This window comes from Spinacia oleracea, chromosome 6 (genome assembly GCF_020520425.1).
Source record: "Spinacia oleracea cultivar Varoflay chromosome 6, BTI_SOV_V1, whole genome shotgun sequence".
Classification (NCBI taxonomy): domain Eukaryota; kingdom Viridiplantae; phylum Streptophyta; class Magnoliopsida; order Caryophyllales; family Amaranthaceae; genus Spinacia; species Spinacia oleracea.
This window is the reverse complement of record NC_079492.1, coordinates 109,015,546-109,040,436: the sequence shown is the minus strand read 5'-3', so window position 1 is coordinate 109,040,436 and position 24,891 is coordinate 109,015,546. Positions and strand designations below refer to the sequence as shown.

Below are 24,891 nucleotides of genomic sequence, written 5' to 3'. Positions count from 1 at the left end.
AAAAAGGAAAGATAGTTGTTGTGTGTTTTCTTGTAGACATTATGGGCTTCATACTCTCTGTTTTCTGCCTCATTTTTGCCTGGTTTTGATGTAGCAGATTCTGAGCTTTGAGAAGCTCTTGATGAGGTTTAATGTCTGCAGATTGGATGTCATTAAAGCCTCTCTGATTTAGCATCTTAAAGACTTGTTTCAACAGTTCCATCTTCTGCATAACATGATACATCTTGAACCCCTTAACGTGTCTCTTCCATCCCTTCTTTACTACGTCTTGAAAGTCGGGGGCACTCTCCCAATATCTTATAGTGCCTAAATGGCTTCCTCCTTTGATCAACATTCTGAAAAATTGATTTTCGCAGGGCTATGATCAAACTCTCCCTCTGGGAGGAAAAAAGTTTCTGCATTCAGGTACACATTGAGCCAATCACCATTCACCATTCACCATTCACCATTCACCATTCACCAATCACCACGACTCTATCTAACTTTGACATTACTCTATCTTCATCCTTCTGTTTATTATTCCAAGTGTAGAATCTTCCAGTATACTTCATATCTACCAGACCACACTCCATACTATCTCTAAATGGTGTGACTTCTGCATCTCTGACCATGCTACCAATTCTTTCATCACATCGTAACACAAAATTAAACTCACCTAGAGCAACCCATGGGCCGCTTTGCGCATCAGCTATCTTATTCAACTCCGTCCACAACTTTTCCCTACCTTATTTATCATTAAAAGCATAAATTTAAACGTTTGCCTATATGACTTGACTTTACAATGAATCATTAGGTCTTAACAATGCTCAATTGAGACTGTGAAAACTGTCGGTTGCCAAATCACAATGATCCTCCCTCCCTTATGTTGTGCAAAATTAGTGGTTAAACACCACCCAGGACTTATATTAAGATACAAAGCTCCAAGGGAACGAGCTTTGATCTTAGTCTCCAGAAGACCAAACAATTTGATATTCTGAGGGTGCAAAAAGCTTCTCACCTCAGATTATTTATTCAAATTGTCAAATCCCCTGACATTCCATGCTGCAATGCTATCCATTCAGATAAGGGGCAGCCAACCCCTCATCTCTTCCTCCATTCTGATCATCCCCCTGTAGCGCTCTACAAAGGTGTTGTCTGTGTGCACTGGTTTTCTGGTTTTTGTACTGTAACAAATGGTGAACTAGCAAATCTCCCTACAACCGGCCTAAATCCATCTTCGTCTTGCTGAATTGCTTTATTTGGAGCCCATTGTTGGTTGTTGTGGCATCTGTTTTGCCTCTGTTGTGGTACTACTACAGTACTACTCTTCTCTTGTTCCCCTTGCCTATTAATTGTGCCATCGTGTCCCCCATACCACCACAATTGCTGCAGTTGATAGGTTTCCGTTCATATTGAACCTCTTGTTTCATCTCTACACCTTTTTCATTCACAAAGTTAAAGCTCTACGGGAACTCTTGATTCAAGTTCACATCAACTAAGATCCTTGCAAACTGTAGCTTATCTTTCTTCATGGTTGCCTGATCTAATTTGACAGGTTTCCCACCAACATTTGCAAGTTTAAACAGACACTTTCCTCCCCAATATCATTAGGAAATTGAATCAGATTGGGACTGATTTAACCTCCTCTTACAAAACGTTCATTTCTGGGTTCCATTCCTTTACTATAAGGGGTCTCTTATCAAAGAAATAGTGTCCACCTTCCAATGCATTGTTCTTACCCACATAATCAGTAAATTGGGCAATATGAACACCATTTTCAATCGGGATAATTTTATCTATACCATACTTTCCCCAAATCCTATTTATTTATCCAACAAAACATGTTGCGCTGGTCTACCACCTTAACGCAAAACAGACGACAGAACGAAGTTCCCAAATACTCTAATTCCTCTTGTATATCTTCCATGTCAATTTTGATTAATGGAACAGTAGCTAATGGTAAATAGCACTTCTCACAATCACTACCCTTCAATTGATAACCAGAATTTCCCAATTGCATATCATAATTGTTCAATTCTGATGAGATTTTGAACATTATCTAAAGGATTCATCACAATCGGAGAGTTGAGTTTGTTTGGGTTACCCTCAATTTCCGCCATAAATGGAGTTTGATGAGCAGAGTTCCCATTCAGAGCATCCATCCATGTCGCTTATCCCTATTTTGTTGTCCCCTATCCCGTGTTGAACCTCCCTCCATTAAAATTCCATCTTCCTCCGACGAAGTATCTGGGCCCGAATCAACAACGTTGCTGCCTTCAAGATATCGCTTATTGTTGCATTTTCACTCCAGACGTAGGCGTTGCTGGTCCTTTTGTCTTCCATTGCCATTCTTAGCTTGTTTTTCTCCCCCATTTGAGCTTTCCTGGTATGGCAGCCAGTGCGTGTGAACGCGTTGACAAAAAGCTTTTCTTGGATTTTTCAAGTCTTTTCTTAGTCCCAGTTTAACTATACAGAAAGTCTTCTTCTGTTGCTTGACTTCTACTATTCAGTTGGAAGCCTGGTAATTCATAAGGTAACCATTCTCAGCAATTTGTAATTTTCCTATTTTCAACATCAACACCGATCAATTTCCTTTGAAGCGGCGGATATATGCAACCTCGCCTCGACAATAAGAATGAGATGTGTTCCAATTAAACTTTGAAAGGCAATAACTAATAGCTCATGTGATACTACACAAAAAGAGTGTTCTCACACTAATGATCCATTTGTGTTTGTTCTGTTTTTCCAAATCCAAGGAAGTGAATCTTTCAGTTGGTTGGAAATGGATAGTTCTTTCCTCATTTTCTACTCTTTTTTCGCTTCTATCACTTTTGTAATGTTTTTGCGTCAAGTTTCATTAAGTTTGCATCTTATGCAATGCAATGTTGACACTTCCAGTGCTGATTGTCAAGATTTTTTTTATATTTTTTTTGAGTTTTAGTGAACTGGGAATGCTAAATTTTTTTTTGCACTGTATCATGCATATGTGTGCAGGATCAGGACCGGGGGGATCAAGCTCATCTGACAATGATTTTCCCACGGTTAAAACGTACGCAAGTTTTACCTTATAAGTTTTGAATTGTGTTTTTCGTTGTTTTCAGCTTTATGTTTAATTTATTTTTCGGTTTGTTTTGCAGATGGTGTGATTTAAATGATCTTCCGGACGAAGATCGAATTGTTCTCGATCTGAAATCGAGAGGTGCAAATCTTCCCAATATTGAAGACAGGTATCTTTTTGCAATTGGGAAACATGGGTTAAGGGTTACCGAAGGAGGCACCATGATAGAGGATAAGCCTGTAACTTATCCGGGTCATGGTGGAGTGGTATTCAGGATATTAGGAGAGTTTAAGGGATGTGACGTTTCTACGTCTTTCTTCGTCGCCAAAGAAGATATCTACTATTCTGTAATCTCAACAGATGGGGAAGTGAGTTGGCAAATTTTGAAGGGAAGTTTAGTGGGTATTGAAGGACTTGAAAAATTGGCAGCTGGTTTCCATGTTTCTTACGGGAAGAACTCAAAAGATGGCAAGGTTAGAGAGGAATTTAAGTATTTAATTGATTCAGTTGGATTAGAGTGTATTTTAGGTGGTTTGTATTTGATCAAATATGGCGAAAGTGCGGCTGAGAAATCTATGGGGTTTGAAATCATTTGTTTACATTTTGCCGAAGCTGTAAGATTTAATACTATCTGTGAATGGGTGATGAATGCCTTAATCAAAGGTCAAAAGCTTTTATTACCCACCAACATACGAAGTTTTGTACGCAGTTGGCAATCAATTTCTTCGGTAATGAGACTAGCGATGCTGGAGCCCGAAAAATACACAAGAAGAGAATTGATACAAAGATTGAATAAGTTCGATGTCAAAAATGAAGAAGATTTGAACAAGTTTTGGGATCATGTAATGATAATCCACAGAGAAACAGAAAAGCACAGGAAATCAAGGAGGGAAAAGGAAAGGGCTAAGCACAACCAACCTCCTCTATCAAGCACAGGTACTACTATTATATCAGAAACTTCCCATTTTATTTTAATTTCCATTATCTTTCACCTATACTCTGTGCAATAGAGTTATTTGTTCCAAAAGCTCAAAATGGCTCCTTAATCTTCCTCCCCACATTTCACATATGCCAGTAATGCCACTTTCTTTTTCTTTCTCTTTTTCTTTTTTTTACAACTCCCAGTAGTTACAATGTTTTTTTTCCCAATATTTTCAATAGCTTTTTTTTACAGCAGAATATACACACCTGGTTATGGTCCACTGACATTTGAAGATGGTTAATTGTGTTAGAGAATTCTTGCTGGAACCATTCGATGGGTAGGCAAGTGTCTTAGCTTTGATCAATCCATGGGTAGCAGTAGTACAGAGTAAATTGGTGCTAATAAGAGCAACTTCAATGTGTGGTGTAGAGGACTTTCATACAATTTATGTTAAAATGTAGTGGTAGACTGGTAGTTTGACCATTGGAGAGAAAAATAACTAACCTGCTTCGCTTGCAAGTAGGTGTAGCTAAACCTGTCAAACAAGTTGGGTCAGTTGGGGTCGGGTTTGAGTTCGGTAAATACGGGTTTGAGTTGAATACGGGTCAGATATTTTTCTGGGCCAGTAAATATGGGTTGAATGTATACGGGTTTCATCCTCCATTTAACACTACGTAGCAGCAACTAATTAATTTAACAGTATAAGATTTTCAAGTTATAAACAAATTTAATCACAAAATTTTGTTGCTACAACTGTGCATAGCTGTGGTTGAATTTGACTACATATAAATTAGTTTTCATACTATAAGAGCATGTTTGGTACTCCGTATAAATCTAAAAGATGAAATGGAATAAAATCAAATAAGAAGGGGAAAAGGTAATGGAGTCGGTTACCACATTTGTCATGCCAAACAAATCAAAACGGAAATAAACTGCTCATTCTGTTTCCATTCCGTTTCTAGCACTATTTTATTGTATACCAAAGAGAGTCTAAATAGGTTTCCTGGTTTGGTTCTCAAGGAAGTCTCACCATTTGAAAATATACTTACCTACTACCTGATTACTCCTGTTTATAAACATTTGCATTTGGTTGTGCATGTCTTTTGTTCCTTGTGTTAAGTACCTGATTATTACGTTTGTGTTTGTCCCGGGGTGGGTGCCTATGCTACCCCCTTCTTCTTCTTCCCCCTAGTGTTGTGGTGCAACCTGCTGTTGCACAAAATGTGGTTGTCCCTAGGTCGCTAGTCACACTCACACTACTAAATATCTACTGCCCTGTCAGCCCCCTCCCCTACGTGAGTACGTTACCAACACCGGTAGCCCCTCCCCTGCATCAGCAACACAATCAACCCCCTTCCCTGCATCAGCAGCACAATCAGCGTTCGGTCAGCGTATGCATCAGCCCCTGTGTCAGTGTCTGCATCATTTCTGCATCTGCGTCTAAGTCGGTGTTACCCTCAGTCCGAATGTCAAGTGTGTGTTCTGATTTTAGAATTTAGAGCATGTTATTTGTACGGCTCGCCTCGACAATTTCTCTGTCATTATATTGTCTGATTTTGGAGCATCTAGGCTGTTGATTGTATATATTCTTGAGTCTTGGGTCCGTTTGCCTATTATTATGTTCTAATGTCTATAAGTGAGGGTAAAGAAAGAGTGTCGGTTTTCTGTTGTTTCTTTTTTAATTCAACTATAACGATACGAGTACTAATCTAGTGTTCAATCATAGTTCAAGGTGGATGGGATGATAAAGCGAATGAGAAACTCAAGAAAACACGGGAAATGCTCTTGAATACTTTAGTTGAATTGAGTGGGAAGAAAGGTGAAATTTTTGGTCTTCTTTTTCATTGTTACTTTTAATCATAATCGTATAAATTACATTAGGTTAATCAGTTTATGTTTTTATTTTCAAGATATATGGAGTTGCATTAAGAGAATTTTTAAAACACACAATGAGATGGTTGCCCGTTCAATAGCCTATGAAACCGACATGACCCTTGTGAATGAAGATTTCTCCCATTGGAAGGATGATAAAGGTATAGTATTATATGCTTATTTTTATTTATTTATTTATTTGTAATTTTATTATCATCATATTTAATAATTACTCTGCAAAATATTATTATGGATCAGGTAAAGATTATTGTATCCAACACAGTGGTTGACTGGTTCAAGAAGCTGAGAGCGGACTAGCGGAGCAATTTAAAACTTTGAATACTTATTATTATTATTATTATTGTTATTATTATTATTTGGATGGAAACGGTTAGACAGGGACATTATTGCATATCAGGTTTGGCCAAAGTTACGATACGTTGGGGAAAAATGTTGATTCAAACTTATTAAGAACTAGCATTTGTATCCCACCGTGCCATCAGATGGGCTACAATATTCCTTTCCCTCTTAATATGTGAAATTACGAAATATTTAAAAGACATTGCTAGCATTCTAATATCATTAAAAATGAAAAATAAAGGTAAAAATCCTAACGAAGACCTGTCGATTGAATTCACCACATATAGGGCGATCAAGCCATACGCTATCGTAGCCGTACCTTGTTGCTAATCGTAAGCCATAGCGTACCGGCTGCCTTTGCTATCCCTTCATCCCAGCCCACCATAATTCTCTTTGTCGCCGCTACAAGCAAAGCACCAGATCTATCTCGTATAACAATACCCAAACCAACATAAATGTGAGCATCTATGTTTACCTTAACAAGTCTAGAAGGAGGTGGCACCCATCTTGACGACGATAGGCTAGGTCAATGCCATTGCCATTGACCGAGGGTGTAAAAACCTTACCCGCAAATGCTCTATGATCATCCACTAGCCTCACAAAGCCAGCTACTACAATAGTAGTATACATAGTAATATTATCATGTACGAATTTGTAGCGACAAAACCAAATAGCCAACCATAGTAGTATTGTCATTGTTAGTACCATATGCACCTCACTCAAGCATATGTGCTAGCCAACCATCGTAGCCTCTGGGGGAATGAAATTGATGGGTATGCCTTGATCATGCTCGCGAACTCGCTGCTATCCCATACCATTCTTTCCGCATTACATTTGAAAACTACATGATATATTGACTTAAAAATTACACCACTTTGTATTTACTTCCTTATAAAAAATTTATTGTTATTTACTTCTGGAATCCCTACCACTTTATGGTTTTTCCATTTTAAAATTAAGATATATTTTTCTTTTCTTAATCATTTTAAGTGATTCGACATTCTCCTTCTCTATGTGTAAGAATTCAATAGAGACATTGTTTTTAAGTAGAAAAATGACAAAAAAAAAAAAAAAAATTGAGTTTTAAATAACTTAAAACGATTAAGACATGAAAGAGATACTTTGATTTTAAAATGAGAAATGGTAAAATGGTAGTGGTTCTAAAATAAAATATATTTAAGATAGTAAATTACAATAAAATTTTTCATAAGTTAGTTAATACAAAAGTGGTATAAGTTTAAGGTAGTAAATTTTAAAATTTTCTTATAAATATTATTGTAAAAATATTGTTAAGGCAACAAAATGCACTCAAAATAACAAAGTATCATCAACACAAGTTTATATGTAGCATTATACTTTTGCAAATTCTCATCGATGACAAAATATTTGCCAATTTCTCTAAAATAGCATTAGTAATCTAATTTCTCTCTAATATAACACTATTTTACTAATTTCGACCTAATTAATCAATCTACTTCACCAAACAAAAGAATCTATGGCTAAGTATCACCGGCCCCAATCAACCAGTTATAAGTTGAGACATTGGGGTAGATGTTCCGCTCCAATATTAAAAAATGCAGTGCAACAACTTCATCCATCATTCCCAACCTTGCAATACGCATCAATCAAACTATCAAAGTATTGAAAGTTACAACAGATGTTCAACCAATTCTATCAGCATCTCCCTAGCTTCTATAATCATTCCAATTTAAAAATAGCCATTGGTGAGGACATTAGTGTTATGATATTCAGCTTCAAACCTTGAAGAGACATATCAATTTACGTGTATGACCAGGTCTCAATCCATGGCACTGCATTTCTTTATAAACCTTCAAGGCTTCAATGTAGCGGACGAGTTTGATCCTTACAGAATCCATCAATAAGAATATTGTAGGTGATCTCATTTGGGCCAATGTTCATTGACACCATTTCTTTCAAAAAATGAAAAAAATCATTTGCTTAAATTTTACATCTTTCCAACTCTTGATGTTTTGCAATACCCATAAATAAGAGAATAAAAAACCTCTCAATTCGAGTACATTCTATTATTCACAAACCCATTCAACAAATTCCTAATCTCCCTGTATATTTAACCATAATTAGTATTAGATTGATTACTTAATAAGGTTGTATTTAGTCAAATGGTGTTATATTAGAGAGAAATTAGATTATTAATGCTATTTAAGAGAAAGTGGAAAATATTTTGTTACCAATGAGAATTTACAAAAGTATAATGCTACCAAAGAGAATTTCCCTAAATTCAACCATATGATATCGTATAAGTCAGACCCTACGAATCTACAATAGTAATAAAGTGTTTGTTGTGTTTAAAATATATTTCTCATTTATTATGATAAATACAAGTTTCGATTGACTGGGTCCAAATAGGTTCAATAAGGTTTGAACCATTAAGTTTTGTGTTTTTCAGGTTCATCTAAAAACGTACTTCCCCATGGCACAATTTCCTTTTAGTGAATTTCTTGTTCTCTTCTGATCAAGCTAACAGTTCTCTTCTTGGTCAATGTTTCTTGCCAAGTATGGTGGTGTGCCTTTTTGTTTAGTTGTCGATATGTAATTCTGATACTATTTAATTTGGATGCATATGTTGAATCTTGTTTTTTTTTTTTTTTTTTTTTTTTTTTTTTTTTTACTTTTTTCTTGTAACTGATGTAATTACTTTTTTTTTTTTTTTACATAATGTATTTACTTCTTTATTTTTTGTTTTTTAGAATTAGTTGTTTTTTTTTTGTTTAGTTTAGGTAACCAACAAGTGTAGGCTTCGAGTTATGGTTTCTTGGTAGTTTGAAGGATTCATATAGCTTAGCTAATCATTTATCATTATAGCTAGTCTATTCACCAATTGTTTTTCTTGGAACCGGGACTAGATACTATGAGGTTAGAGTAGTTCATATGTTCTTTTCAATTTCATTTCTTTATCTTATAGTCATTGTATTTCATCGGCTGTGAATGATTATTGTTTAATGTTTATTGAGATGAAGTTTTTGGCCTTTGAATATAAAACCTTATTTTTCCAAATTTTAACAAGTACTATGTAATTTTGTTTATTTTAAAAACTACTTGTATTTTTTATATTTAAAATATCTGATTTTAATTAGAAAATGAATTAACTGCTTTTAAATCTCTTCTTTTTTGTTTGATGTATTATAAATACGCTAATTTATCTTGGTGTTTTTTAAATCTTTATATTGTTACTTTGGTGTTCAATACATACTAACTTAGTAACTTCCACTCTGGTGTTTTTTAAAGACATATATGTTTACTTGGGTTGCTATGTTTTTTGACCTGTTAATGTAGATACAAATAGAATGTAGGAATGGGTTTACGAAAATAGACTCGAAATAAAAAAAATAAACTTTACAAATACGAAGTATTATTTTTTTGCTAACTAAAACTTGAGTTATTAATACATTCCACTATTTTTTTTAATCTTATAGAGTGTACCCATTCTCTAACATCAATATACTACTTATAATAATAAACTAAACAATAACAATTAATACTAGCAATTATTTAGTTAACAATTACGCTTTTGTAAAATTGTAAACTAATTTTATTTTAAGTTATGACTATATGTATATGCTGAAACTGTAAGGTTATGAACAATATAAACAATATATATTCATGCGGAAAAATCATAAAGCCAGGAATCCAAATTAATTGCCACATTGTCAATTAGCATAATTTAGGGTACATACAATGTGATGCGTGCCTTCCCTAGCTGCCCCCGAACCGAACAAGAACAAGTCTTTAGAGCTCCAAGTGGTAGATAGTCCACAACACGTTCGGATCCGCCTTAGCTTAACCAACTAGGATATTTACTAAGGTTTTATGTATTTGGATTAGGCTATTAATTATGTTCTCCCTTGAACACAATCTATGTAAAGTATATTGTATGGGTTATCTATAAATTGTGAACACTAATCACCTATTTATAGAGTAGGAAATAAGGAATTAATATTCTACTAGGATTCAATTAACTAATCCTATTAGGACTCTAGTTAATTAGTAGCATTAGAATTCTAAGATTAATTAAACACTAAGTGTTTCAAATCTATCCAAAATATTTAATTTTAGTAGAAGTAGGAAAACTGATTTCTTAAGGCCCAAGTTACTTGGTGCCAAAGAAATCGCACAAGCCTTGGTGCACAAGGACTCGCCACCAACGCATCCTTGCAGGCCCACGATGGCGCGCTCCTTGGCTTGGCCCAAGTGAGGCTCGCTGCTGGCCGTGGCCCATTGCTTCCTCCTGGTTGGTCGTGGCCCATCGCATAACACGCCAGCACCATTGCTGGGCGCTAGGCCTAGCGTTGGCGATGGGCCTTGTGCTCGGCATCAGCGTTGGGCCTTGTGCCTTGCGATGTGCGTGCGGTCTTTGCTTGTCAAGTGATGAGGCGTCTAGCTTGCCGGCTTGTCGCTCGTCGAGTTTCCGATTCGTTTTCCGATTCCGGAATTTCTTTCCGTTTCGAACAACATTTACGTTTCCGTTAATATTTCCGATTCCGGTAATAAATATTTACTATTCCGAAAATATTTCCGATTCCGGTAATATTTCCGTTTCCGGTAATATTTTCGATTCCGGCAATATTTCTATTTCCGTTAATATTTTCCGATACGAACCGTGTTTCCGTTTCCGGCAGCATCTACGACTTGGATAATATTTATATTTCCGTTATGAACAATATTTCCTTTTCTGGCAACATCTTCATCTCTGGAATATTCTTTACTTTTCCTTTTAACGATTTCAGCTCCCACTGGAACCGAGATCCGTCATTTCTGAATGATCATAAATAGAGTACTTAATGAATAATATATTCACTTAAATACTTGATCCGTTCACGTACTACTCCCTCCGTATTTATTTAAGAGATACACTTGGCTGGGCACGCGTATTAAGAAAAAGAATTGAATGAAATAAAGTAATAAAACAAGTGGGGTTGAGTAGATATTTTAATAAGAAAAACAAGTGGGGACCATGTCATTTTAGGAGTTGGGGGTGGGGGTGGGGTGTAGATATATTATTTAATTAGATGATGTGGTTGATAAGTTACTAAAAATGGCAAGTGTATCTCTTAAATAAATACGACCGGAAAAGGCAAGTGTATCCCTTAAATAAATACAGAGGGAGTATTTGTGTGACCCTATGTGAGGGGGTCGAAAAAGCACGAGACTAATGCATGACCTCGTCCCTCGTGGGCGTGACATCGTCAGATCAAGTGTAGTTAGATTTCCTGTGAGTTTACACCAAATCTACTAGTAATATAGGAGTCGCCATTCAGTTTTTAACGACAATGAGAAAAACTGACAAAACCCGGTTATCGTGACATAAAGGGAGTGCAATTATGTTCGACCACGACGGCCATAGGTTCCCTTGTGATCCCTGGTGTGGGGATCGCTCAACGTACACCCGCAGGGCAGAGATTGAGAGTTCGGGGGACTGTAACTACCGAGAGGAGTGCTCATCGATAAATCCAGAGGCAGGTTATCCTTACTAGCTCAGCATAAATAATTGAAGGGACATGCGTTAACTATTAAACTATTCTGAATTGATTTTAGCAATATGCAACACATAATACTAAATCGATCGTGATTATCTTGTTTAGATTGATTTAAGGTACCTAGCATGATAGTTCAATTGTCCAAAATATTATCTTTATTAGGCGTGATAGATCAATCAGATTAATAGTTTAACAATTTTATAAAGGGTGATGAAAGGGATTAAATCATGCGAAGGGACACATTACGACGCACCCTTGAGAGGTGCGTCACGGTTCTCAGAAAACTAACCACTTGGCTTTGCTATTTCTCCTTTTATCTAACGAATCTCGGGTTTCTGAGCGGTGTTCCAGTATTTAGGCTTAATTCATCAGCTACAAGGGACAGGATACGTTCTGTTCGACTTTTGGGTCGATTGCGACAGAACGCGGGATCAATTTCACAGCGTGAGGCTTAGGCTTAGGGTTGGAGTCAATACTCAGATTCTGAATTGTGTCCTTTTTTCGTCGATTATGAGGCTGTATTTATAGGGAAAGAGTTGGTGGAAAGATAGATCTTTAGAATCCGAACCCAAAGAGAATTCGGAGACAACACGTCCCAGGTATTTTCAGCGCCCAGGGTCGGGAGCCGAAGATTTCGGCGCCCAGACCCAGGCGTTGAAAATAGGGTCTGAGCCGAGCCTTTTGTCAGATTTGGACTCTTAATCACGGAGCTTTTGAGACTTATCCGAGTTTCTTGGTGCGTATCAACTTATGACGGAATGCGTCTGGGCCCGTTACGAAGTCTGGGTTCGTTAGGAATTTAATTAATACGTAACTCTTATCTTCGAATTGTAACAGGAATGGAATTCCTTTGCCAATTCTATATCTTTTAGGACTTTATGTTGGAGTGCAACACCTAATTCTGACAGATTTCTATCTTTTATGTCTTTCCACTTTTAACAACTACTTCTTACGACAGTTACCATTTTTAGCAGGTTTCTATAAATAGCAGTTTGGCTAAAATGAAAAGGGTGATCGAGATTCGTTATTTTTATAGGAGATGCGTTGCCAAGCGGAGATTTACGTTCTCATCATCGAACCTTCCCTTTCGGGAATGGGGACAAAAGTAGGTGTCTACAGTTAGCCCCCACTTTGACTGAGTCTTGGAGTAAGACGATGGTCAAAGTATCGGACGAAGTGCGTCATACAAGCCATGGTGTATGTGACCTGTTTTGCGAGGGTCTCACGAGCCCCCGAGTGATAACATTTGACTTAAGGGTCATCACTTGAAGTGTTAACATATTCCTCACGTGTCATTGGAATTTGTTAAGTACATGAACTCCCTCACTTTGTCATTGGAAGTAACTACAGATGTATAAAAACTCCCTCACTTTGTCATTGGAAGTATCTACAGACGTTTTCGAAATCAAAGCTATAAAGTGTAACCAGGCCTGGCCAAGCCCGATCACGAGGTAAAAATGTTTTTAAAGATTCTCATTTTCAGGGTTAGCTAAACGAGAAAACCCCCTTTGTTTTTATGGGACGTAAAACGAAGGAAAATCCAGCACATCGCTCTTTTTTGGAAAAGCGGAAAACCAATCCTTTGATTTTTGGAAAAGGGAAACCATCTTTTGATTTTTGGAAAAAAAAACCATCTTTTGATTTTTGGAAAAAAAAACCATCTTTTGATTTTTGGAAAAAGATAAACCACCTTTTGATTTTTGGAAGAAAGATAAACCATCCTTTTGATTTTTGGAAAAAGATAAACCGTCCTTTTGATTTTTGGAAAAAGATAAACCACCTTTTGATTTTTGGAAAAAAGATAAATCATCCTATTGATTTTTGGAAAAAGATAAACCATCCTTTTGATTTTCGGAAAAAGATAAACCATCCTTTGATTTTTGGAAAAGGATAAACCGAGAAAAGTTATTGCTGCGACAAGTAAGGACCTGCGCGGTTAGTGGCGCAAACCCCGCCCGCTGAAGGTGGGCGAGCCTGTTTTTGTTGTTTTTTTTTGAATATTTTATTTTTGAAAACTGAGGACCTGCGCGTTTTAGTGACACAGACCCCGCCCGCTGAAGGTGGGCGAACCTAAATTTGTTGTTGTTTTTTTTTTGGAACTTGCATGGTTCTGACGCGATCCTGCCTGATCGAGGCGGGCCATAATCTATTTAATTTATCCTTGGAATTTCTTTTGAGAATTTTTTATTCATTCTTGCAAGAGCGAGTTCTCTCGAGAAATGCTCGGGTTTAGTTGTAACCTGAATGTGGGTTGGCAACGTGTCTAAACGGACCAACGCTTCGCGGCCGTCTGCCTTTCATGGTTTTGAACAAGTCTTTACGGCCCATAGGATGTATGTCACCATTGAGAACTATCCTAGTTATGCCACTACTTAGGTCCTTGCGAAATGACTGGTGGGACCATATGCCAATGTTAACGGAGACCTTTGCTTTGAGGTCGAGTTCGTTTTTGAATTTGTCCAAGCACGGGACGCAGCCTGGAAGCGTCGTTTCAAACTTGTATCGCGTATTTTCTTTCTTTCGAGCCCCCAAGCATTCGTACTTGATGGTTGCTCTTTGCCAAGAAGAGTGCGTATTTTATAACGCCCTTGATCGTGTTTGGGATCATGCTCGTAAGTGCGAGCGACCTTGGTAGTGGTATGCTACTTTGATGAAATCGTGGAGTGCGACTTCATTTTCCGGGCGACAAAGTTTGCTTCATTTTTCAATGATTAGTACATCGAGCTTACTTCGGCCCGGTTTGATCTTTCTGGCAAATAAATGCTCTTAATTTGAGAAACCAACGACATAATGATTTTTTTTGTTCCGAAGAATGACCTTGATTATTATATGTTTTTTTTCTATTGCTTTGAAAAATGTACACATATTTTTGGAGGCGGATCTAAGTTTCGACACTTGCTTTCACTATTTGGGTTCTAAAAGTGCCTTGGGCTTGATCTTGATTACAACAGGGCCCCGTGTCTACTAACACGGTTTTGGGCGTTTTCCTAGTTCGCGTGTTGGAAGAGTCGGGCCTTGGGCTGCATTTTCAACGCCCCGTGCCAGGTGTTAGATATTCCGGCGCCCAGCCTCGGGCGTTGAAAATGCTGCCTTAGCAACCTTTTTTTTATTTTTCGAGATTTCTCAGCGCGTTTCCGAATGGGATCAGGATGATTTCGTGTATATATAGGGGGTTAAGTACGTTTTTCTTTTCCACCACTACCAACTTCTTCTCTCAATTATCTAGCTTTATTTTTTACTCTCGCCATGTCGATTCCTCCTTTCTCCCTCCAACGAGTTGTTAGGCGCTGGCTTAGAGCCCTTAATCCCACAGAAAAGGTTTTGTTGAAAGGATACCACTTAGAGGCACTCTTAGGCTTACAACAAATTAACATTGATTATAACTTTCTGTATGCCGCCCTAACCTTTTGGGATTCTGATCACCATGTTTTTGTTTTTCGGGGCAATGAGGTATGCCCTTTGCCAGATGAATTTTCCGCAATCCTGGGTTATCCTACCAATGCTACTCCTGCTACCCCTGGCACTGTTGAAGAGGGTAAAACAACTATAGGGGCTTTCCTAGGACTAGATGATGAAATGCTTGCTGAGATCATTGTGGGTGATAAGGTTAATTTGGCGAAACTTGCAAAACATCACTTTAGGCCTAGTAAGAATATGACTGAACAAAAATTGAATATCCGGGCACTTGTATTCTGCTTGTTGAACCACTATTTACTGTCGAATAACAATGGTGAGTTTGGCGACATAAGGTTGATTCCCCTGATCAGTCAGATGGAGAGTTGCTATTCTATTATGCCGTTGATTATTTCTGAGACCTTGTTGGGTGCGGATGAGTTAAAGAAGGATGCCAAGTCCGAAAATTTTAAGGGGAGCCCCCTATTGCTGCAGGTAATCGATCGTTTATTTGCGCGCATATGTTTGTTATTATTTTTATTTTTTTTTGTTTGCCCCTGCCTGGAGCTGATTTTCAGCGCCCAGGGCTGGGCGTCGGTATTTCTGGCGCCTGGTCCTGGGCGTTGAAAATGCGTCCTAGGCCTTATTATTTTTCTGATCGCACCCGTTTTTTGCAAACTTGGCTCATGGAACGACTTAGGCTTCTAGAAGCTCCTGCCGATCCTAAACATTATCGCCCTATAGCTTTAGGCAACCGAAAGTATTTGCACCAAGGCCAGGACAAGGCCGAATGGGCCTCCTATTTTGCTCATGGAATATGCTCTATTAAGTGGGTGGTACCGTGGTGGGGCTTGACTAATATGACGGGGGGTTCCGAGACGGTAGTTCATGTTTCTTTGTTGGGGTTATCTCGGCCTGTTTACATTTTTCCCTACCGAGTCATGCGACAATACGGCTTAAGGCAGACTATCTCATTTGCTGATACGGTACCACCTTAAGTAGCGGGTTTTTCACGAGCACGGGTTCAAGCGTGGGCTAAGTATTATGGTGGGCTCCCGCGTTGGACCGTGACTACAGATGGTTTTGTGGGTCTTTCCGAGAATTATAAGCTGTGGATGAATTTCGATGATAAGGCTGTGAGAACTAAGGCTCGAAATGAAGAGATGGCCAAACTTTTGTTACCTCGAGGTAGGGCTAAGTATGAAAACCGTAACCCTGCTAGCTCTCGTGAAAATGACATTAAGACTGTGAAAGCTCGTCATGATCGAAAGCGAAAGGAAATTCCTCCCCGTTCCAGTTCTAGGCCTAAAAAGGTACCTAACATGAAGGGGTCTGCTGTTCCCAAAAGAAATGGAAGCTCTAGCGGAGATCGTCGCCGGAATAATGTATGGGTTAGGAAAGTTCAGCCCCCAGTAGAACCAGTGGCTAATCCAACTGATGTTGATAATCCTTCCCCCCCCATTATTTGTGCCCTTGAGGCTGAGCGGGCTATAGCTGTTCAAACTGAAAATGTTTCTAAGGCCTTGGCGTCCTTGGAAGTTAGTGTCAAGGAGCCCGTTCTTATGGAGATCGACATAGGGGTAGCGCAAGAGCCTGTGGGGATGGACCCTGCGAACATTGCCCTCTACAACACTCTATTTGATGATCCGGAAGAACTCGAGTAGTGTAGTTCTTGCTAGGGTGTAGATGCCCTTTATTTATTTCAGTTGTGTTTGTTTTTCATTTCTTAGCACTTTTGTTTTCCTTCTTATTTTTAAATATTAATAAAGGCATGATTTTATTTTTCTGGTTTCTTTGCTTTCTTGTTCTCGCTTTGCTTCTCTTTTTTTATTCGCTCATTTCCAACACTTATGCACATTATATATTTTTTGATTGGACCGAATCCATAAATGGGATTGCCTACGTATCCTTGTTAAATAACTTTAACTTAGAATCAGGTCGCGCGTAGTTCTAGCTAGAATGAATTTCAAGATGCCGGATTCGATAAGTATGTTATGGGATGGAAACATATTATTTGAAACGGTAGAATAGGCGATGTTTATTTTGATCTGCTGCTTTGCCAAACTTTTTTTTTTCTTTTCTTTGAGTACATGTGTTTTGCGCGTTATTTGAGTACACCCATAAATAGGCTATATTTTTGAATTATGTATTTTGTGCACACATGTGTTTTGCGCATTATTTGAGTACACCCATAAATAGGCTATATTTTTTAATTATGTATTTTGTGCATCGTTTTTTTTTGCATGTATATCTGAATACGTGAACACGTGCTGTACCGCCCAAGTGTTTGTTATTTTTCCGTGTATGTGCGGATAAAATGACGAGCACTTCTGGGTAAACTTTGGCAAGCAGAGAGTTTCAGCGCCCAGACTGGGGCGCTAATGATTTCGGCGCCCAACTTTGGGCTCTGAAAATGATTTATGGGGTGGTTATTGGGCGTGTTGCTTCTTTTCTTTCACATGTGTCTTGCTTTTATTTTTTTTGTTCTTACTTTTTCATTTGTCAGAAATCAATTTTGACACTATTTCGGAAGCTTTTTGGACTGTTAGCGTGAGATGCATTTTCGTCCGGATTAATTTTATCTATTCGTGACTCAAAACGGTTTTGAAAACGGAGTTAGGAAGATGTGAAGATATTTGTGTAGGATTTTTGGGTGGGTTGAGGTGCGCGTTGTTAATGGTGGGAATGATGAGTTCATGTATTATGAATTTTTTTTTTGTTGAGCAACATTTTGCATTATTTGATTTTTTTTTTTTTTTTTTTTTGATGATTTTTTTTTGGGTTTCATGGGTTGACTTTTATGATTGCACGGATTGACTTTTATGTTTTGGAGGTACGGTTTATTTTGTGGATTTTGAGAATCGGTTTTGATGTCACGATTCAAGACCGAGTGGGTCTTGCTATTGGGCCTAAAGTGGGCCGCTTCCTTATTATTTTTCAATTTTGTTTTTGCGAATATGATTAGTGCTTATTTAGTGTTAGAGCAATTTTTAGGAGAAATCTTACGCCTTTATTAATTTGGAAAGTAAGGAAAACACACTGAAAATAAATTGACCTATATTCTAAGGGGTCCTAGGACCATCTCTAGAGTTTTATTATTTCTATCATCTAAAGAACTACTAGGGGTTTTGCTAAAGTGCTCTCTATGGCTCAAGCCTTGGGTTTAGTCTCGTAGAACTTTGGTCCTTCGCCTGTACTCATCTTGAACTCTATTCCCTTTGCATTGACCCACTGATATGTCTTCACCCATCCGTTCTCGGTCTCTTCTGGTGTTGATATAAGGGTGATTAACCGGGTTGGATTGAAACCTTCATCTTGTAGGGCTAGGGTGGTTATTACAGTCTCGTCCTCCATAGGCCTCGATTCGTTAAACAATGTCCATAGAGCTTGGTTGTCTAATATTTCAGCTGCTTCGGTCTTGGTGAGGTGGGGTGCCTCATCCATAGTATGACAGTCATGAAAAATCTCAAACCCGGGTTTTAGCAGGCCATTCTGAACAAAGGGCTCAGGAAAGTCGCAACATGGGTGTTCTTCTCCTTCTCGGACACCGTTAAGGGTTCTTTGGTATGGGGAAAGAAGGGTGGTTTGTTTTGTCTTGGCTGGCTTAAGGCGTAGCCTAGACAAGTGGTCAGCAATATCTTCCTCCGTTGGTGTATAGCCTAGACCAAAGGGAGTAGTTTTGTTGGGTGGGGGATGGAACATGTTGTCCTTCTTTCTTATGCCCAATGGAGTTCCCAGGAAATAGCCTTGAGCTGGCAACATTTTAGGGATCACCCGGGACGCTCGCGGATCTAGAAATGCTAAGTTGTAGTCCTCAATGACCTGGATGACTTCATCCATTTGAAAACCGTAAAGGTCTTCTGCAGCATCGGTCGTTCCGACCATAGTACAACTGACGTTGAAAGGAGGGGCGCGTATTTCTAGAATTACCCCGTTATGGTTAAGTTTAACCATCTGGTGCAAGGTAGAAGCCACACCTCCTAAGTCATGGAGCCAAGGGCGCCCTAAGAGGAGGCTGAAAGTGGGCTTGATGTCAATTATCTGAAACTCCGTGGTGCGTGCCACAGGCTCGGTTTGTATTATGAGGTTGATTTTTCCCAACACAGGCCTTCGATAGTTATCATAGGCTCGTACCCCTTGCGTGGAGGTTTGGAAGTCATCGTTTCCTAGCCCCAAGCAATGGGCGGTTCGCAATGGGAAAACGTTAACTGCCGAACCGTTATCTACGAGTGCTAGGGGGATGTTTTGTCCTTTGCATCCAACCACTAGATAGAGAGCCTTATTGTGGGCGCCTCCTTCTTTAGGTAAGTCTTTGTCAGTAAAAACTATTGCTTTTTCCTCAACATCTCTCGTGACGTGGCTAACCAACGAGTCAGGTGTGATGTCCGTAGGGACTGAGATGAGGTCAAGTGAGCGAATAAGTTTTTCACGATGTTCCTTTGAAGTGCACATGAGATCCTAGCTGGTAATCTCGGCTTTGGTTCTTTTTAGTTGCTTCAAGAGAGGATTTTCGATGACTTCTACGACGGTGGTGTGCCGCACGTTTTCAGGAGTCTGTCTGACTGGGATGTCGTCCACGGGAGGTGGGCGAATATCCTGCTGGTATACCCTTCCGGACCGAGTGAGATTGTCAACTTCGGGCTCTTGAGGGGTGGTGTCAATGGGAGAGTGCCCGGGCCAAGTTTCAGTAAAGAGGTCCTGGCCCGATACTTGGGACAGGTAGATATCTTCAGCATCATCATCCCACGCACCGCACACTTCTCTCTCGATTTGATCCATGGGGACCATGGCGAGTGGTGCACCTTGGGGCGTAATATACACCGTAGGGTCAAAGCTCATATTTTCTGGTTGATTGAGAGAGATGTGACAAGAGCCAAGTAGGCTCTTGTTGTTGTTGGGTTTGCCAACGTTAGGGAGGGGTATTATTTCATCTTCTATCATATCCTGGATCGTTTTTTTTAGATTCCAGCAGTTTTCAGTATCATGCCCATTTCCTTGATGGAACTCGCAGCGGGCGCCCTCAACCCAGTATTTATTTTTGAATGGAGGGTCGGGTGTGGGGCCTATGGGCCTTAGTTTTCCTTGTTTGGTTAGTCTTTGGAAGGCTTGTACTAGAGTTGACCCGAGTGGGGCAAACTTTCGGTCTCGGATCCATCTCCCGGGGCTCCTTCGGGTTGGGGTTTGTTCTACGGCGTGGACCTCTTGGGCTTGAGGTGTGTGGCCCCTGTTGTAGGTATTACTTTTGTATGCAGGCTTGCTTTGTACTGTTTTTGTGAGGTCATCCTCAATCTTTATTCCTACATCGTAAACCCTTTTGAAAGTGTCAAGGCCCAGGTATCTAAGATGTTGTTTATAAGTTGGGTCTAGGTTGTCAATGAACTTTTGGACCAATTCAGTTTCAGGAGGCCTATTGATTAATTGGGCTGCTTGGTCCCTCCATCTAGCAAAGTAGGTCGTGAAACCTTCATTTTTCTTTTGGAAGAGGACTTCCAGCTCGCGCATGGTGACTTGAAAATCCATGTTTGACGAGTATTGCTTGATGAAGACATTGACAAAGTCCTCCCAAGTGGGGAAGAGCTTAGGGTCCTGGTGGTAGTACCATTTGAGTGGCACAGGTTCCAAGGATAAAAGAAAGGCAGGCAGATAATGGACTTGTCCACACCTTTCAAGTTCATAGCATTCACAAAGCTCAAGAGATGATCACGGGGATTGTCCGTGGCTTTGAACTTCGGTAAGTGGGATGAACTAAAATTTTCCGGTAGTTTGCCGGGAAAAGGTTCAGGATCGAGGGAGAAATACTTTCTCCCCATAGTTTGCTGCAGAACCATTTTTTCGATCTTCTTCTCGTTATCGAGGTCATGTTTGGCTTGCGCAGCCGCTAAGGATTCGTTTTCCATTTTCAGTTGATTCATAAGTAGGGTCATATGGGCCATTTGGCCCCGCAGCTCTTCCATGGACATGTTTGAGGGTGCGAATCGAGGTTGGGGAATCGGAGATCCTTGAAAGGGGGAGTGACGGATGGAGCTCGGAGTTGCTAAACTTTGTGTTGGTGATGTATCTTCGAGACGTACTAACCTTTGATTTTCAGATCGACGCCAAGTGGCAGAACCAGCCCTATGCATAAGACAAGCTAAAGTTTAGGCCCAAAGTTAAGCATTACTTAGTCTAGACTTTTGACTCTTCCTATCGGTTTTCTATTCTCACTCTTGTTGGTATATTTTGGCTTTTCTTTTGGTCATTCTTTAGATTTTTGGAACACTTGCCCGTGTGACATTCAAAGTTATTTTAATTAGCTTGCTCGGTTTTGGTGCCGAACATCGCCGTCATAGGAGGCCTAATGACGACATAAGGAGTCGTTTATTTGATAAGTCGTTCTTAGAATCGAGTGCTTTTTCATACGTCCTCGTAGCAAATTTGTTACGAATTTTTTTATTGCTACGTAAATTCTGTGCGCGGGCACCGAGGCTGCGGTACCTGGCCAAAGGCCAAGCAGCAACTTCAGCGCCCAGCGCAGGGCGTGGAAATATTTGGCGCCCAGCCAGGGGCGCTGAAAATGCGTCCTGACTGGTACTCGTATTCTGTTCGCGTATTATTTTTTGTACATGCGACTTGATTTTGCTTGCTTGCCTAATAACGTCCCTTACGCGCCGTGCAGCGTTGTGGGATCCGTCACAGGCCATCCTAGGCTTTGCTTATTTTTGTGGCGATAGCCCGGGGTTGCGGAACACGTATCTTGGTATGACTCTTTGGCCAATCGGCGTTTTATGAATGTTTGGGCAATTTTTAGGGTCGTTGGTTTTCTAGCGTTATTTGACACACACAATCACAATATAATCACGTAATTCGCTACACATAACTAACATTACAACATGAAGCAGAAATAATATGTCACGTAGTTTATGATAGGCTTCTATGGGTAATATTTGCGCCTGGCTTGGTACCGCTTCTATCGTAGATCCAACACATGCCCTGGTCGAGGTAGTGCATTCAACAGACGAATTTCGTCCCAAGAGGCCAATTACGATGTAAGCCAAGGGGGCATGCACCAATGAGAGGGACCTTAGTGGGCGAGCGATTGGGTTTGGGACAGGTGTACTACTAGCGACAAGTGCCGAGTGGACAACATTCGAAGCGTATGCACCCCCCGGTAGGCGATGGGTATCCTTAGTCCCAACTCCCGAGATGAAACATGCCAAGGGAGCCGAGATTCGTTATGCGGTTCTGTCCGTTCACATTATTATGCTGATTTTCAGGTCGTCCCAACTTGATAAGGAAATAAACGCGGAGCAGGATCATTTCACCCTTCGGCTATTTTGATTACCTACGAGCACGAGTATTTCATTAACTTCCCCAATGGAGTCGCCACTGTGAGGGGGTCGAAAAGCACGAGACTAATGCATGACCTCGTCCCTCGTGGGCGTGACGTCGTCAGATCAAGTGTAGTTAGATTTCCTGTGAGTTTACACCCAATCGACTAGTAATATAGGAGTCACCATTCAGTTTTTAACGACAATGAGAAAAACTGACAAAACCCGATTATCGTGACATAAAGGGAGTGCAATTATGTTCGACCACGACGGCCATAGGTTCCCTTGTGATCCCTGGTGTGGGGATCGCTCAACGTACACCCGCAGGGCAGAGATTGAGAGTTCGGGGGACTGTAACTACCGAGAGGAGTGCTCATCGATAACTCCAGAGGCAGGTTATCCTTACTAGCTCAACATAAATAATTGAAGGGACATGCGTTAACTATTAAACTATTCTAAATTGATTTTAGCAATATGCAACACATAATACTAAATCGATCGTGATTATCTTGTTTAGATTGATTTAAGGTACCTAGCATGATAGTTCAATTGTCCAAGATATTATCTTTATTAGGCGTGATAGATCAATCAGATTAATAGTTTAACAATTTTATAAAGGGTGATGAAAGCGATTAAATCATGCGAAGGGACACATTACGACGCACCCTTGAGAGGTGCGTCACGGTTCTCAGAAAACTAACCACTTGGCTTTGCTATTTCTCCTTTTATCTAACGAATCTCGAGTTTCTGAGCGGTGTTCCAGTATTTAGGCTTAATTCATCAGCTACAAGGGACAGGATACGTTCTGTTCGACTTTTGGGTCGATTGCGATAGAACGCAGGATCAATTTCGCAGCGTGAGGCTTAGGCTTAGGGTTGGAGTCAATACTCAGATTCTGAATTGTGTCCTTTTTTCGTCGATTATGAGGCTGTATTTATAGGGAAATAGTTGGTGGAAAGATAGATCTTTAGAATCCGAACCCAAAGAGAATTCGGAGACAACACGTCCCAGGTATTTTCAGCGCCCAGGGCCGGGCGCCGAAGATTTCGGCGCCCAGACCCAGGCGTTGAAAATAGGGTATGAGCCGAGCCTTTTGTCAGATTTGGACTCTTAATCACGGAGCTTTTGAGACTTATCCGAGTTTCTTGGTGCGTATCAACTTATGACGGAATGCGTCTGGACCCGTTACGAACTCTGGGTTCATTAGGAATTTAATTAATACGTAACTCTTATCTTCGAATTATAACAGGAATAGAATTCCTTTGCCAATTCTATCTCTTTTAGGACTTTATGTTGGAGTGCATCACCTAATTCTGACAGATTTCTATCTTTTATGTCTTGCCACTTTTAACAACTACTTCTCACGACAGTTACCATTTTTAGCAGGTTTCTATAAATAGCAGTTTGGCTAAAATGAAAAGGGTGATCGAGATTCGTTATTTTTATAGGAGATGCGTTGCCAAGCGGAGATTTACGTTCTCATCATCGAACCTTCCCTTTCGGGAATGGGGACAAAAGTAGGTGTCTACTGTTAGGTTATGATACATATGACAATTCATAAATCATGCGGAAAAACCATAAAGCCAGGAAAGCATATTATTTACACATAATCATTTAGCATAGTTTAGATGCATACTCTTTATTGCGTGCCTTCCCTAGCTGCGCCCGAACCGAACAAGAACAAGTATTTAGGACTCCAAGTGTCGTCCCTCCGTAGATAGTCCACAGCACGTCCGGATCCGCCTTAAGCTTGACCAACTAGGATCGCCCTTAAGGTACTTAGAATTTTCGGCTAGTATAGGCAATTGTATGACTGAATTTTTGCTCTCAAAAATCACTTTTAATACTTGAATACTCGATATAAATTGTGAGCATTGATCACCTATTTATAGGGCATGGGTATCGGATATTAGAATCCTACTAGGAAACGTTTTTAGTGAATCTGAATTAATCTAAAATTCAATCACTTAATTTATCTAGTAGGCTTAGGGAATCAATCTTATACGAATCCTAACCGATCAAGGTCTCGTACGCAAGCACAAACACTCACGCAGGCGCAGCAGCCCACGAGGGGCGCCATGCGCGCGCGCGCGCTGAGCCCAGGCCCAGCAAGTGCTCGCAGCCCACGAGGGGCGCGCGCCTGTTGGCCTTGCTCTCGCGTTTGGGCTTTGCTTGCTTTGGTCGCGCGCGGGCTTTGCTAGGAGTTAGGCCTAGCTTCGTGCTAGGCCTTGCGTCTAGCAGGCTCGTCCGATGTTTATTCGTACGATGCGCTTCCGATTAAATTCCCGGTTCCGGAATTCATTTCCGATACGAACAATATTTAATATTTCCGATCCCGGAATCAATTTCCGTTTCGAACAAATATTTAATATTTCCGTTTCCGAAATTATTTTCAGATTCCGATAATATTTCCGATTCTGACAATATTTCCGTTTCCGGCAATATTTCCGATTCCGGTAATATTTCCATTTCCGATAATATTTT

At 39.9% G+C, this 24,891-nt stretch overlaps 1 protein-coding gene across 2 annotated transcripts; it reads left to right on the top strand.

The window, feature by feature from the left end:
* The first annotated feature begins 1,397 nt into the window (after positions 1-1,397).
* LOC110788746 (uncharacterized) lies at positions 1,398-8,819 on the top strand. Of its 2 annotated transcripts, none has more exons than XM_056833656.1 (6): positions 1,398-2,512; positions 2,974-3,028; positions 3,117-3,973; positions 5,686-5,778; positions 5,870-5,992; positions 8,620-8,819. In XM_056833656.1, exons 3-6 carry the CDS (start codon positions 3,259-3,261, stop codon positions 8,661-8,663), a joined length of 975 nt encoding a protein of 324 aa, XP_056689634.1. In that variant the 5' UTR covers positions 1,398-2,512; positions 2,974-3,028; positions 3,117-3,258; the 3' UTR covers positions 8,664-8,819. The 2 variants fall into 2 exon arrangements, with proteins under 2 accessions (XP_056689634.1, XP_021849083.1); XM_021993391.2 differs by lacking the exon at positions 8,620-8,819 and adding an exon at positions 6,090-6,245.
* The last annotated feature ends 16,072 nt before the right edge of the window (positions 8,820-24,891 follow it).

Excerpts from the sequence above, each read along its gene's own strand:
- LOC110788746 (XM_056833656.1), top strand. The coding sequence starts at position 3,259 with ATGATAGAGGATAAGCCTGTAACTTATCCGGGTCATGGTGGAGTGGTA. Across the intron at positions 5,779-5,869 it reads TGAATTGAGTGGGAAGAAAG|ATATATGGAGTTGCATTAAG; the intron begins GTGAAATTTTTG and ends TTTATTTTCAAG. Across the intron at positions 5,993-8,619 it reads CCATTGGAAGGATGATAAAG|GTTCATCTAAAAACGTACTT; the intron begins GTATAGTATTAT and ends TGTGTTTTTCAG.